General features: G+C 46.5%; 2 protein-coding genes across 4 annotated transcripts in view; both read left to right on the top strand.

The window, feature by feature from the left end:
- LOC119170684 (soluble guanylate cyclase 88E) overlaps positions 1-14,781 on the top strand; it is a 433,074-nt gene that overhangs the window by 84,443 nt on the left and 333,850 nt on the right. The window lies entirely within an intron of this gene.
- Positions 10,600-13,851, top strand: LOC142796389 (uncharacterized). 3 transcript variants are annotated; one of them, XM_075886883.1, is made up of 4 exons: positions 10,600-10,798; positions 11,756-12,013; positions 12,600-12,722; positions 13,273-13,851. In XM_075886883.1, exons 2-4 carry the CDS (start codon positions 11,917-11,919, stop codon positions 13,437-13,439), a joined length of 387 nt encoding a protein of 128 aa, XP_075742998.1. In that variant the 5' UTR covers positions 10,600-10,798; positions 11,756-11,916; the 3' UTR covers positions 13,440-13,851. The 3 variants fall into 3 exon arrangements, with proteins under 3 accessions (XP_075742998.1, XP_075742997.1, XP_075742999.1); XM_075886882.1 differs by lacking the exon at positions 10,600-10,798 and having other exon boundaries at positions 11,294-12,013; XM_075886884.1 differs by lacking the exon at positions 10,600-10,798 and having other exon boundaries at positions 11,294-12,013; positions 12,678-12,722.

The raw sequence follows: 14,781 nt of genomic DNA on the forward strand, positions 1-14,781 counted from the left end.
AGTACGAATTCGTCGCTTGAACCTCTGTTTGGGTTCATGACGTCATTTCGCAACAGCAGGAAAACATCCTGGGCCGATACATGTGGTCGGAAACCGAACATATTCACCGGTAGCAGACCCTCTCTCTCTACATAGTCTGTCAATCTAGTCAATATTGTTTTTTCAAAAAGCTTACCCAAGCATGAGGTAAGGGAGATTGGTCGGAGGTTCTTAATATCTCTTGGTTTCCCTGGTTTTGGTATTAACATGATGTTTGAGTCCTTCCATTCTACTGGAAGGTTTCCTCCATCTACCCATACCTTTTCATTAAAGAAATCCGTGATTCGTCGAAGGGCCGCTTCACTCAAATTTCTAAGCATAGAGTTTGTTATTTTGTCTCGTCCTGGGGCGGTATTCTTTTTGAAAGACTGGGCCGCCGCATAAACCTCTTCAAATGTTATGGGAGCGTCTAACTCTGGTTGTTCTTTTCCTGCATATTTGCCATGTACCACTTCACATGCGTCTTGTCCGACATATAATTTCTTGACTTCGTAGATAAGTGCGTCATCGTTACCTTTAAATTCATTCTCCAGAATTCTTAAAGCCCTGTTCGTCATTGTTTTTGTTGCCCCTGGATCGATCATACTCCTCAGGATGTGCCAGGTCTTTTTGGTTCCTAACGTCCCTCTAAGTGAGTTACTAAATTGCCTCCAGTTACTGTTATTTAGTTGACGTGCGTAGTCATTGGCTTCCTGTGACAACTGAGCTATCCTTATTTTCAATTTGCGATTAAGCTTTTGCTTCCGCCATCGCTTTGTGAGGCTTCTCCGCGCGTCCCACAAATGTAGCAGGTGCTTGTCGACTGCTGGGATTTCCACGCTTGTTTCTATTTCCTTTGTCACTTTCCTGTGTGCCTCCTTTATCTGTGTCACCCAGTTACCTAGATCTATTATTTCCCCTTGGTCTCCTACGTTCTCCCTAAATTTGTTCCAATCAGATATTGTCGCTTTCCCCATTCTTCTTGTCGTGGCGGCATTAATAGTTATTCCGAGAATGTAGTGGTCGCTTCCCAAGTTTTCTCCGAGGTGCGCCCATGAGACGTTTCCTTCAGAATTTGTAAACGTTAAGTCCGGTGACGTGTCTTTTGTTAAGCTATTCCCGACCCGTGTCGGTAGGTCTGGTTGTGTAAGTTGGCAGAGATCATACCGTTCAACAAGGTCTACAAGGAGTTTGCCCTTAGGGCTGTCCTGCTTATATCCCCAATTTCTGTGTGGCGCATTAAAATCCCCCATGATAACTAACCTGTCTTTCTCTTTCAATAAACCCATCGCATGTGCTATAATGTTCTCAAAGTCGGCTCGTCTCTCCTTAGGTGGGCTGTATATATTGACCCCCACTGTTTTTGGTCCTCCACGTTTTTTGGGCCACACTGTTATTATCTGGTGTTGCACTGCCTCATTGCTCACGTAGCTGACACTCAATGCGATATCTTTTTTGGTAAATGTCGCCACTTGTGGGTACTTTGGGTTAACATGTCTTATGTATCCTCTCAGATTTATCTGAAATTTGCCTACTTCCTGAAGGCAGATTATATCAGGAGGGATTGGAGATGCTCCAATAAATTGTTTGAAATTTTCAAGTTTTGTTCTCAATGAGCAGCAGTTCCACTGCCATATTTCCGTTTGCTCGGTCTTTTTATTGTTACGGTGTCTAGCCATGATTGGTATTCTCGGAATCTGTTATTCCACTTTCTTTAGGTTGTCTGGTGGGGGCACCCGGGCTCTGACAAGATCTCTTGCGAGGATTCTGCGCCTGACTCAAGTCGCTTATGGTGCGTTCCATCTGGCCTAGTTTGGCAAAAACAAGTTGAATTTGTTGAACTAGGAACGCTATCGGCGGTGTTTGTGGTGGTTGCGTTGCCACGGGCTGCGCAACGGGCTGCGAGACAACAGGTGTGCTCGCCGGGCTTTGTGTGTTGCTCGACTGGTTTAGTAGTGACTCCAGGCGCGCCATTCGAGACTTAACCTCCTGTAGTTCTGTTCTAAGTTGTCTGTTTTCAGCTACTACCCACTTGTATTCTGGGTGTTCTGTGATCGTTGGTGTAACGGGTTTATGTTTGGTAGTGGGAGATACGGCTTGCGCATAGCTTACCGCGTCCGCTTATGGCTTGCTATGTGCAGGACACGCCCCCGGTGGCTTGCTTCTCGGAAGGGCTTGCGCGTTCGGATTGTCCTGGGAGATTGCTCTCGGCGTCGAAGTCGACTTTGGATGCCGCTGTCCTGGTTGTCCTGTCTCCACGGCACGGTTTTTCGACGGCGTGCGGGTTCTGGAACGGCTCTTTCGGGTCCCGCCTCGTCCGTACTCCCATTCTGATTCCTCTTCCTCCGACTGAAACCAGCGAGGGGCTGGCTTGTGTGGTTTTTTGGGTGGTTTCGCTGCTTGCTTGCGAATAGGCTTGAGGCGTTTCAGACAACTGCGGTCTCCAGTGATATGGTTTCCCGTGCAAATTGCGCATGTCGGAGTGCAATTATGGTTTACTTCGGGGTTGCGCATTCCACAGGTATGGCACACGGGTGAGTCTGGCTGCGGACACACGTCGGTGCGGTGGCCAACCGCCCCACACGCCCGGCAGAATTGGACGGTGTTACGAAAAGGAATACACTCCTTCTCACCTCCTCTGTAGTAAACATATCTTGGTAGAATGTCCCCGAAGAAAGTCAAGACGGCACTCTGAGAGTCTCCCAACATCCGAGCGTCGACCAGCGTCACGCTCTGGGTGCGAAAACGGATGCTCGCTTTGATGGTCTCAGACGGGGTGTGCGGCTCTATACCGTGAATAACACCTTTTTTGGTTCCTTCACCTGCCGTAACGTAGACGTTGACCGGGTGTGGTCTTCCGTTGATATTCAAAGACGTGACGCCTCTCATCGCCATCGCGACGGTCGTGTCTGGAGTCGACGCTAGCGCAATGTTGGACCCCGGTCGGATGCGGAGAATAAACTGATCCCACCTGACTTTTCCTTGGCAAGCCTCCACTATAGCGTCGGAGATCGCTTGGGTGGTCACATTCTTCAAAGGCAGTCCCTGGTGAGGTCGGAAGACTACTTTCAGATCGTCCTTGGGTAGTGCTGGGGGCCTCCGTCTTGTAGGTCGACCCCGGCGCTTTGGCTGGTTGTCCGTCGTAGGTCTGCTGCCTGCGGAGAAGTCCCCTCCTTGTTGAAATTTCCGCTCCTTCGCCTGTTTCTTCTTCGCTCTGAGCGATTGGGATATTTGCCATCCCTCCTCTGTGCGGTCGGTCTCCGTTGGGGCGGAAAAATCTGCGGCGGCGTGCGTGGACGCCGCGTTGCAGTTCCCAGGCAGTGCTGCTTCATCCCGGTTTTGCGCGGCAAAGTCCATGACTTCTTCACCCAAACCTGGTTCGGATTGTCGTACGGACGCTGTTTGCGACTCCCCAGTCGAGTCCATAGCCGTCAGCAACCGCGGCAACGCCGTGGTTGTCGTCTTCGGGCGAGCGTCTCCCGGCGTCGCGCCGCCGCTCCTCTACTGGACGCTAGAGGTAGCGAAGGCTCCACATGGGCGAACGAAGAAGTGGCCGTAAAAACAAGAAAAATGGTCCGATTTCAGTGAAACTGGAGTCCACCGATACCGGAGCATCTCCCCTACACGCCTGTGGCAATTTCTGGACGATTCAAGGGTTGAACCATACAGAAAAGACAAGAACATACGGAGCTCGATGTGCACGCGTCTGCACTCATCGGCATCCCAGCAGCGTCTCTCTATTGGAGAAGCACACATTACAAACTGGGACGCCTGTCGTCGTGAGAGCGAATATTCACTCGACAGCCTCACAAGCCTCACCGATTGGTGCACCCAACTTAAAGAAATTCGAGAGCGTTGGACCACCACCATTAACAGAACACCTGCACTGCCGGAAGTGAACGGCCATCTGCTACGTCTGTGGGAAGCCCGAAGGAGCCTCATCCGCAGATGGAGGACGCAAAAACATAACCGACGCCTCAAGCTAAGGATCGCCACACTCACCATTCAGGCAGAGCAGTACGCTACAGAACTGGCGCGACTAAATTGGGCCCAGTTTAGCGACTCTCTTCGAGGCTCATTGGGCACGGCCCGCACGTGGCACATTTTGCGCGCTTTGATGGACGCCACTCGAACAAAAAATGAGACGAATAAGTCAGTCATGCGCCTCATACACGCCTTTGAAGGTACTGACGATGAGCTGCTGGATCAAGTCCGGCGAAAATGCTTTGGCGATTTCTACCCACCCGCATCTCAGGCTGCGTATCGTGGACGTGCCAATGACACTCTCGACCGACCAATAACGGTGGACGAAGTTTACGCAGCCATTCGCAGCAGCAATCGCAACACAGCTGCTGGGGCAGACGGAATCATGTACTCCCTTATCAGGAACCTCAACGACAGCGCCGTACAAGAAATCACGGTGTTTTTCAATGATCATTGGCAACGTGGCACGCTTCCTCCTGAATGGAAGCACGCGGAGGTCATAATGATACCGAAGCCGGTCAAAAAAACTTCGAATCGAAAACCTCCGACCAATATCCCTCACTTCCTGCCTTGGTAAACTCTTCGAGCGCGTGATCACTAATCGCGTGCAAGATTACCTCGAGGACAATGACCTTTTCCCGCACTCAATGTACGGGTTCCGGGCACATCTTTCAACGCAGGATGTACTGCTACAATTAAAAGAATTCATTGATAACGCTCCCCAGCAAGGAGAAAACATTATCTTGACTTTAGACATTAAGGGCGCGTTTGATAACGTTAGCCACCAGGCCATACTTGAGTGCCTCGAGGCCCTTCATTGTGGGCAGCGCGTCTACAGTTATGTTCACGCCTTCTTGTCGGACCGCACTGCCACAGTCGGTCTCGGCTCCATCCGATCACATGTTATCAGGGTTCCGAACAAGGGCACCCCGCAGGGCTCAGTGATTTCCCCGTTACTCTTTAATGTAGCTATGGTTGGCCTGGCACATGAACTCCACCGCATCGATGGCATCCATCACGCAATGTATGCGGACGATATCACCGTCTGGGCCACGCGGGGGTCCCTTGGAGAAAAAGAATATAACCTGCAACAGGCAGCCACATGCGTCGAACAATACGCGCAGGCACGAGGCCTGGCCTGTGCAACAGAAAAATTTGAGCTTATACGAATTTATCGACGCAAGCTCCCACCATCGACGCAGAACAACTAAGGCTCCCGCCTCCAGGTCGTCCTTGATGGCAAACAAATCCCAGAGAAATCCACCATTCGAATATTTGGCATGTGGGTACAGTCGAACCGCCATGTGAATCACACAATTTCCCTTCTCCGCACCACTACACTGCAAGTGGCCCGAATGATATTTCGGGTAGCCACTCGTCACCATGGCATGCGCGAGGAGGACACCCTGAAACTCATACGTAGCTTCGTGGTCAGTAGGGTGACATACAGTTTGCCCTACCAACGCCTCACCAAGAGCGAACAGGGCCAAGTAGACGCAATGCTCCGCAAGGCCTACAAAGCGGCACTCAAGCTACCACCGGGTACTCCTTCTAGCAAGCTCCTCGCATTGGGCCTACAAAACACCTTTGAAGAACTTTGTGAAGGGCAACTCGCCACACAGCTGCAACGGCTCACGCAAACACCTACAGGCCGTGACCTGCTCCTACGCCTTGGCTACATCAGCCAGTTTCACGACGCAGCTCGTCGCAAGCTCATTCCGGACCAACTTCGTGCCACTTATAAGGTCGCTCCCATCCCCCACAATATGGATCCCCGACTACATCAGGGCCGGAGGGAAACCAGAGTGGAAGTCCTCGAGCGAACTTATGCACAGAAGAACACTACGTACTATGTTGACGCCGCCAACTACGACCATGCAAATAATAAGGCTGTAGCCACAGTCATGGACCACACACTCACAGAACGTACCAGCGCTTCCGTGCGGTGCCACAACATCACCGATGCTGAAGAAACTGCCATTGCGCTCGCTCTCGCGCTCGGCTACAGACAACGAAGGTCGCTGACAGTTCTCACGGACTCTCAAGCAGCTTGCCGCAACTACCTACAGGGGCGCATCAGCCAACCCGCTCTCAACGTCATCATGAGCGTTACAGACACTGGCGAGCATTCCAGTACACATCCACTCAGAATTTGGCATCGGATTATATGGACTCCGGGCCACATGGGACTGGAGGGGAATCAGGCAGCGGAGAGGGTAGCTCGAGGGTATGCGAGCCGAGCACCTTCCAACTCCGCCCCTGAGGAACTCGTTGCGGTCCCTTGCGACTATTCGGCCATCCTAAACCATTACAGAGGACTTAGGAAAGCTTATTCGCTACCACACCGAACACTGAATAAAGAGAAATCGGTCAGCTGGAGGCAAATTCAAACCAGCACGTTTTCAAATTTGCACATCCTGAGTAGAATGCACATCTCGGCATACTCTCCTCTCTGCCCATGGTGTTCAGCTAAAGCCACTCTGTACCACGTCACGTGGGAGTGTCAGGCCGTTACAGCCTTACAACCAGTACAAAATCCAACAGCGGAGCGATGCGAGGAGCTGCTGGCCAGCGAGAACCTGGAAGATCAGTTGAGTCTGATCAACCGGGCCCGCAGAGCGGCTGCTGCAAGCGGAGCCCTGGACTAAGGGCCCCCCACCGCAAGCCAAGCATCTCCGACTACTCGGAGCTTCTCCGCAGAAAATTTCATGTAAACAAATAAATAAATACGTTTTCACCACCACCCCACTTTCAAGTACGCCTTAACGTCGGGTAAGGTGCCCATGATGAACGGCAGGTTAAGTATACCCATGGGCCACTTTGCATGTAGTCATGGTTTCCTTAAGTGAAAGATGGTGTTTTTTGTATGTTTTTTGTTACGAGATTGAAGACGTTATGTTCATTAGGACGAGCGTCTTTGCACATTTTTTGGCGCTGTTCAGGAAGAAGATTCTAGCTTTCCGAGAAAGAAGGGAGCTCTGGTCTTGAGTGTATTTTTTTTGCTGTAGAGACCAATTTGCCTACAGATTCATTTCTGAACAGTCCTATACATACGTTAGTCGGAAGCTATTGAAAATTGATCGCGTGACCCACCATACAAGGGGTGGTCACTGTTTCAGGATTTCATATACGATGCTGTCATCTATATGAAAGTTTTATTCCTTAATGATCTGCTGCGCTCCTTTGGAGTTCCCATGTATTACTCAACTGTAGCATTGCTTGTTTCAGCAATAAATTTTAAACCTTGTAACAGTGCAACAAGCTGCGATATTGTAGACAAAATCTTTCGAGGAAGATGAAAAACTCTTTCTATATTACATACTGGTATTAGAAATTACGCACTCAAGGTTTCATTATTTGTAGACACGTCCTTGCAAATGAAAGTGCATTGGTCGTGATAATGGCACGTTTGCTGAAGCTTTTGCAATCTTCTTCATTATTTTCCACTGAGTCTTTACTGAAGGTGATAGGAGCTGCCAAAGGGGAAAAGTTGATATTTACATGCAATAATGGGTGTCCTTGTTCCAATGTCACTTGATAAGCTCGCAAGGTGTCACCATTTGTCCGTGCCTTGAATATGTTTTTCTTGAATGGGGTGAGCATAATATTTTTGCGATACGCGGAGGAAGCAATGGCGGAAGTTTTGAATGCGAAGAACTTGCAATGGGCAGTATTTTGCTTTTGTGACTACGAGACCACTGTGATTTGATTACGGTAAACTCAGAGCAATGCGAAGGCTGTGGGCTGCGATGTTGCTTAGCTTACGTTCCTCTGTTTTAGATACATTTTGCATAAGTGGCCAATTGTGATAATGCATGTGCGATAGCTTTTCGAACTAGAGCTCCATGAATCTTCAAAAGTGATTCTCTTGTGGCACGCCATTTAGTTATTGCAATGCCTAATACAACATTCAATGTCCTATTATTACGCTCTTCATTGTAAGAGGTATTAGCTGTGTAGAGGCTGTAGCATGTGATCCAGTGTTGCACGAAGGAAACGATTCTCCCGCACAAAAGGCACTGCAATCTGCATGGTTGACTGACAGACTGAGCTGGGGCCGGATTCACAAAACTCACTTACGAAAACATTTTTGCGCAAGAGAAATTTCGTTGCGCAAGTCGATTCACGAAACGAAAAAACGTCGTAAGAGGCCATCGTTGTCACATCGGCCACTGCAAATAAAGCGCGCTGTGACTGCCCGGGAACATGTCAGCGATGGTGATGCAGTTGCTATATTTGCTTACGTCACCGAAAAGTGCTCGTAAGTGGATTCACGAAGCGAAATTGTGCGTAAAAACAGCATGGCTGAGAGAAAATCCTAAGAGTGGTCCGGGCCACTCTTAGGAACAATGTGGCTACTTAGAACCTGCTGCCACGGCGGTATATTTTGGTGCCCTGGCTGGTTTTTGAGTTAATTCACGCCCATTAAGGGCCGCCTGATGACTGCTGGTGCGTTTTTATTTCTTTCGGCGCTTTGAGCTTCGCGTGTTGTTTCTCTTGTACGCAGTGGATGGTGTTGACAACCACCATCGTCCAATAAGTTCGAAGTCGCAGTAATTGAAAAGTTCTATTGGGCGTCAATGACATAAAACTACGCATGTAAAGATTTGTGGTTGGATGAAAACCAATGTGATACGTGAATGGTCGGTGCATTCGAACGCGGCATGGCATAGGATCAACCTTATTTGTTATGTTGTTGTATTGCGCCCATTTCATCCAATTAAAAGTGTGACTCGAGATCCTTGCCTCATTGGTGGAAATTACCACCAAAGAGGTTAATGGGAGCACATTCTTTGCACGCTATTGGAAATAAAAATGAGAGGAAGTTTTCAGTGAGTGGTTCATAAAGTTTGTGCTCTAGTGTACTTACATTGGCTCTAACTGTCCAATGGTTGCGATCTCTGAAATACAGCTGTCGATACACTTTGGGACGATCTGGAACAAAGCGTACTTTGTAAACCAAAGCGTATTAGGGGTGCGCGTGATTACGCATGGAACTACAAACAAATCATGCATCTTCACCTTCACTGTTCAGACACCAATATGGACCGTGATAATATGGCAAGCAATCGGAATGAAATGGCCCTAGTAACTTTGTATGACACCGAAAATATGCAAACCCTCATGATTCTGGAGCAAACCTTGGCTGAATTCATCCCTGCGTCAATTACCAGCCATTTAACTTGGCGCACGAACATCAATCAAAGGTAGAGCGAGCCACTGACATGTATTTTGTGCGACGCAGCGACCACTTGACCTGAGAATAATAGCGTTGCGAAGGCGAATCTCCTGTCGCATGCTCTGATCGAAGCAGACGACAAACGCGAGAAGACGACGGCTTGGCCGACAGGCACAGCTTGTGATTGGTTGTGAAGCAATACCCTCTACATCAGCTCACTTCGTGACGTTGCCAAAACACTTCTTTCATCTGGCACGCCTGTCCTGTTCGTCATATCACCCCCCTCACACATAGGAGAAATTTTTTTCACGCCGTGAAAATAGTTCAAGTACTTTCTAAGAGCTCTCTTATGTGCGGTGCAGTTGTCGAAAACAACATGGCGTTGTAAACAGCATATCGGTCGGTGCGACTTTCAGCAAACGCTTCTCGCACGAGTTACTTCAGCGTTTGACCGGATGTGTTGTGATTACAGCAGCTCTTTCGGTGCGTGTAAGCAGTGCGGAAAGCTGTGGCAGTGCAATGGTGTACGGTGAAGCGCAGCGAAGCCTGTGCGTCGGTGTGGTTATCAAGCGGGGATCGGCGTCGATGTATCGACGGCAACTAGCACTCGAGAAGCCTGCAATGTGTGTTTGTGTGCCGGTAACAGTTCGTTCGTTTGACTTTCCAGTCTCTCAGTTAGGTGCTGTGCGACATTTCGGATTGACAGCGTTTTGACACGTTACTTGAGTGACCCCAAGTACGTACGGAAACGTATGAACTACGCGCTCGGTTCTTGCTTCGCCACTAATTAGCCTGAACGCTTCTATTTGCTTGAGAGCAATGTACTGTTCGGGAGTGAAACGATGTTCGTTGTGAACAGTGGTGCTGTGTTGACGTTCCAAGACTTGTGAACAAGCTGTGCTCGTGTGACCGCAAATTGAAAGAGAGCGTTGATAACTGTTTTGCCCGGCGAAGTTGTGGTGGGGCAGCTTGGCGCTTTTGTTTATTAAGTCGTCACTTCTCCTTTTTGTGATAACCATAGTCCTAGCACTGTGATGTGATCAACCAAAACTGCGAGATGCTACATTCTGTTGTGGATCGTGTTACTTTGGAAGCGCGCCTAGACTGTTCTTCGGTAACAATTTGAGAGTTCTATGTGGCAGCGAGAGTCCGTGAACGTCAAGCTTCCCTCCGGCCCCCAGACCTAGCGCTGTGATGTGATCAACCAAAGCTGCGAGATGCTACATTCTGTTGTGGATCGTGTTAATTTGGAAACGCGCCTAGACTGTTCTTCGGTAACAACTTGAGAGTTCTATGTGGCAGCGAAAGCCCGTGAACGTCATGCTTCCCTCCGGCCCCCAGAAAAAGCAAAGATTTCCCCGGTGCCTTGCTTTGGATGAAGTTGTAGGCCAATATCGCCTAACTACAGGTTGCCGAGTTCGTCTGGCCATCGTTTTGCACGGCACTAGAGCCTTGACAACAGCCGGTCATGGCCAGTTCTTACACTTTATCAATAGATGTGCACGCCTGGCCAGCCCTTCATTGCTGTCATTGGCAGCTTCCAGTCTGCAGATGCCCTTTGCCTGTTGGCCGTACTTGGTTCCTCATGACACCGACGGCTACTAAATGCTGCCATCGGTGAGTTCACCTTGCAGAACTAAATTTCACCGGTACTATAATTCATGTACATGTTTTTCCTACTGCTGCTGTTTTGGGGACGACGATAAAATTTGCAGCCTCTACCACTGACGGTGTACTGCAGTCCTGACGTGTGGTCTTCTGTATGTGTGTTATTGCAATGAGAACTATACACAGCTGTCTTATTCATAGTTTATGTATAAACCGAGCGTTTGTTTTTAGCACTGTAATTTATCTTGAATATGTCTTTCCTATTCATACACATGCTTTTATGGACAATTTTTTGAACACCTGTATATACTACATTTCCCCCCAAACATATGGTTGTACATACATAGCCCCTGATTCATTTGTATTATGTTTTTAATGGATCCATTACTAGCTAATAGGCTAAGGATCCAGACATTCATGCATGTATTTGGGGAAAATGAAAAAGAGACAATAAACAATCTGGAATCTTGAATTCACGCAGTTCTATAACGTGTGCAAGTTTTTAAGCCCATCAGATGTAATGTTTCTCTATGGTAAGTTGAAGCATGAAAAATTTACTACTACGGTTATATACATACATATATTATGGAGCAAATACATAAAAAAGTTTTTTGTGATTTGATACAAGTGAGCTCTTGTTTGATTAAGAGGTTGGGCCTGTCGATTGACCACGTTTGATAGTTGGAAAGTTAATGTGAATTAATTTTTCAGGAGCCAGGTTGCACTTACAAAATTTATGTTATTTTGGAAAATTAGTTCTATAGACGATTACCACTGTTGTAGTACTATACTTCAGTAGGACATATATATTGCGGTACGTAAATTTTACATGAGGCTTCAGTTTATTTCAAAGTGAATATAGCAGATTTTGGTCACTTTAACGAAGTGATAGCTTCCTCAAATAAGTATTAGAAGTGAGTGCTTTTAATGATTGTTTTTAAATATCTCGTTTTTGGCTCTTCACAGATCGCAGAGATTGGTTTGTTAAGGTCCTGTGATGCATCGGTTGCACATTCTGGCACATCAATCCTCATAATTACTTGGAGCACCTGTACAAAAATAGGAAGGACACGTTCTCCCTAACTGTGCAAGCCTATGTCACTGCTGGGACTGTTATCATTCAGCGGATGTGGTGTGGAAGCATGCATGGCAGCCTCATCTGGAAGGACTGCGATCTGCTTGGGAGCTTCGAGGGCACAAAACTGCCTAACGGCTGGCTGCAAGGTTAGTTTTTCTTTAATACGTACGATTACGTGAATACCACTTACTGTGCACAAATTGAAAACCCAAGCATGGTTGCTTTCAGTGGATACCTGTAATATTCTTACACATAATTCTTATTCAACATTTATAGAACTAAATTGCAAGATAATTGAGAATGTTGAAAGCCTGCAGCTTATGAATGAAACTCCAATAATCTGAAACTCAAAAGCTTGTGCTTTGAAATGAGCACAAATACTTTGATTCCTTATTGAGCTCTCGAGCTTGTGACTCCCTCTGTGGATCAAGTGCTCTGGAAGGAAACAGCAAGTGGGTGAAAATTGCCTGGCTGTTCACAACTTGCAAGGAGAAAGACCTATTGAAGAAGCCTCAGATGACATAGGGCCAGTAACTGCATCTTTTACCTAATGTAGCTTTCTCTCTCTCAGTGCTGTTGCTTGTGTTTCAGCCGAACATGTTCACCACGATTGCATAGTGATATATATTTTTCTACAAACTGTACCTGACCTAAGTATGCATTGTTGATCTCTAAAGATGACGTTCAGTGTGTTTCAAAGCCATGGCTTCTCATTTCTCTGTCTGTGGCTAGCCTATTTCAGCAGCAGAGCGATGCAGCTAGCACACATGCAATCCAAGTCATGGAGCGCTCCTTTGGTGTTCTGTGCAGGACGCAGCATATCCATCCGGCAAGACACTGGTATCAACAATAATGGTGAGTGTTGGTGGCACCTGTAGGAGCCCGTTGTGTTTGTTGCGTATGATTATTTCCCCTGATGAAGTGCATTTTTGAAAGGTTTTTTTCATTTAGAATAATAGATGTCAGCAACAAGCACACTCATAATCCACAAGTTCTTTGTGTCTTCTAGACTGCCCATTTGCTCCTATGTGCGGTATGGTGAGCTGGCTATGTTAGACAGCCTCAAAGTTATGAACACTGGCTGTTGTGTTGTAATGCAGTCTAACTTGTGTTTCTTAGTGAACTTATTTGTGGTCTACTTCTCGCACCTAGTGTAAAGTCGAAATAGAAGAAACTCTATTGGCTTTTTATGCCTGTCAGAAGTTTCATGCCTTCATCTATAACATTGTAGTTTTGCTCTTGTATCACATTAAATATATCTTCAGTCTTCACTGTTTGTGTGTGTGTGTGTTGAGGCTTGTCATTGGCTTCTGAAAATACAATATCTGTAAATATGAGCACATGATTGACAACTCTACACTCTTGCATGTAGCATGGTTGTAACAATGATCTGTATTTTTCTAAGTTCCAGCAGTAACAAGGGGTTCGGTGCTCCACGGTCATGTACAGTGTATCAAGAACAGAGCACAGAAGACCAACAAGTATAAAGAGACTGCCAGTGACTGTTCTCCTGCTCAAAGTTTACAACAGCAGAAAGAGCACACTGTGATGTCAGGAGCAGCTGCTGCTTAACTTCTTAGCAGTGCATTATTCAGCAGTTCATTTGCTTGCATTCGAAATTATTTAAATTTTGCATGGAAGATACCAAACTATGACACTAATTTAAAGGCTGCTGTAGTGTTAGTGGGCAAATATTTTTGAGCTGAAGTTTTTAACATGTGTGTTAAGTGCCTGCGTGCCTCTACATTTACATGCCAGAAATCACAGCATTCATGGTCGCCAATGGTAACTGTGTTTGCATTCTTTGTAGTACAAGAAGTAAAGCCATGGATGCAGTAATCATGTACTTAGTCGATGTAATCCTTCAGTGTACACTCATTTGTATAGCACCAATGATGCCATGAGTGTATAAGCTCTGGGAAGTGAATCTATGTGGATTATTTTATTTGGAAGGAAGAGGATCATCACTACTCCTAGTATATCTTAACAGTTGATTTTAGTGCTTGAGTATTATCTGTCCGTCCTTCAACAGTCTACGTATCTACTGTGTATGTGTAACTTTTTAAATGTATACTTTGCTTGGATAGGTTTGTTCATAATGTAATGCAAGTGACTTATCATCTATGCAGCTCTACTCAGACTAGAAATAAAAGTATTTATTTTTATATGTAGCTATAGCATGCATTCACTTGTGTTCTTCTAGGTGCCTGTACAATTGTTTAGCCCTACAAAAGTGCTGGTATACTCAAATATTGAAGCTGGCATCTTAAAATAGTTTGTTAGTGGAAGTAAGAATGTGTTTACAACCAATATTACTATCCTCAGATTAACTGTGAAAACTCTCTGGAAATTTATTTACATTTTTTGAACTTTGTGAAGGCAAATGTTGTTATGTTCTTTTATTGTGGTCCCTGTTTCATGCAAATGACACATAATTACTTTGCAGTGGCATAGTATTAGTTGTTATTTTACACATATGTGCTGAGCAACATCGCAGTTGAGGCCAGCAGCAAGACATACATGCAGTGCACTGGAGCATCACCTCACATAGTGTACAGTCTTTGCCCACCAGTAAACTCAATATTTTTCAAGCAGACTAATAGACAGCTGTATGGGAACTGTGTTTATGTGCAAACTTTGAAGTCTTCTTGAGGAGTGCTTTTCATCATTTTCGTCCAAGTGAAGTAGCTACCCAAGGCCACAACTGGTGGGAATGTGGTGGTTTCCCCTCTCCAAAAGCACTCCTACCAGCTGCCTCAATGTTAGCATGGGGTGAATTCACGAACTTGAAAAATAATTGGTCTTTGTTTTCTTGGCCGAAAGAGTCACTTCCACCGTTGAGCCACCGCGACGCGCCAGAATAGAAACTTTTAGCTAAATAAAGTTGATTCTACTTTTGAGAAGTGTTTTGGGG

Source organism: Rhipicephalus microplus, chromosome 2, assembly GCF_043290135.1.
Source record: "Rhipicephalus microplus isolate Deutch F79 chromosome 2, USDA_Rmic, whole genome shotgun sequence".
Classification (NCBI taxonomy): domain Eukaryota; kingdom Metazoa; phylum Arthropoda; class Arachnida; order Ixodida; family Ixodidae; genus Rhipicephalus; species Rhipicephalus microplus.

Excerpts from the sequence above, each read along its gene's own strand:
- LOC142796389 (XM_075886883.1), top strand. The coding sequence starts at position 11,917 with ATGTGGTGTGGAAGCATGCATGGCAGCCTCATCTGGAAGGACTGCGAT. Across the intron at positions 12,014-12,599 it reads GCCTAACGGCTGGCTGCAAG|CCTATTTCAGCAGCAGAGCG; the intron begins GTTAGTTTTTCT and ends GTCTGTGGCTAG. Across the intron at positions 12,723-13,272 it reads CACTGGTATCAACAATAATG|TTCCAGCAGTAACAAGGGGT; the intron begins GTGAGTGTTGGT and ends TATTTTTCTAAG.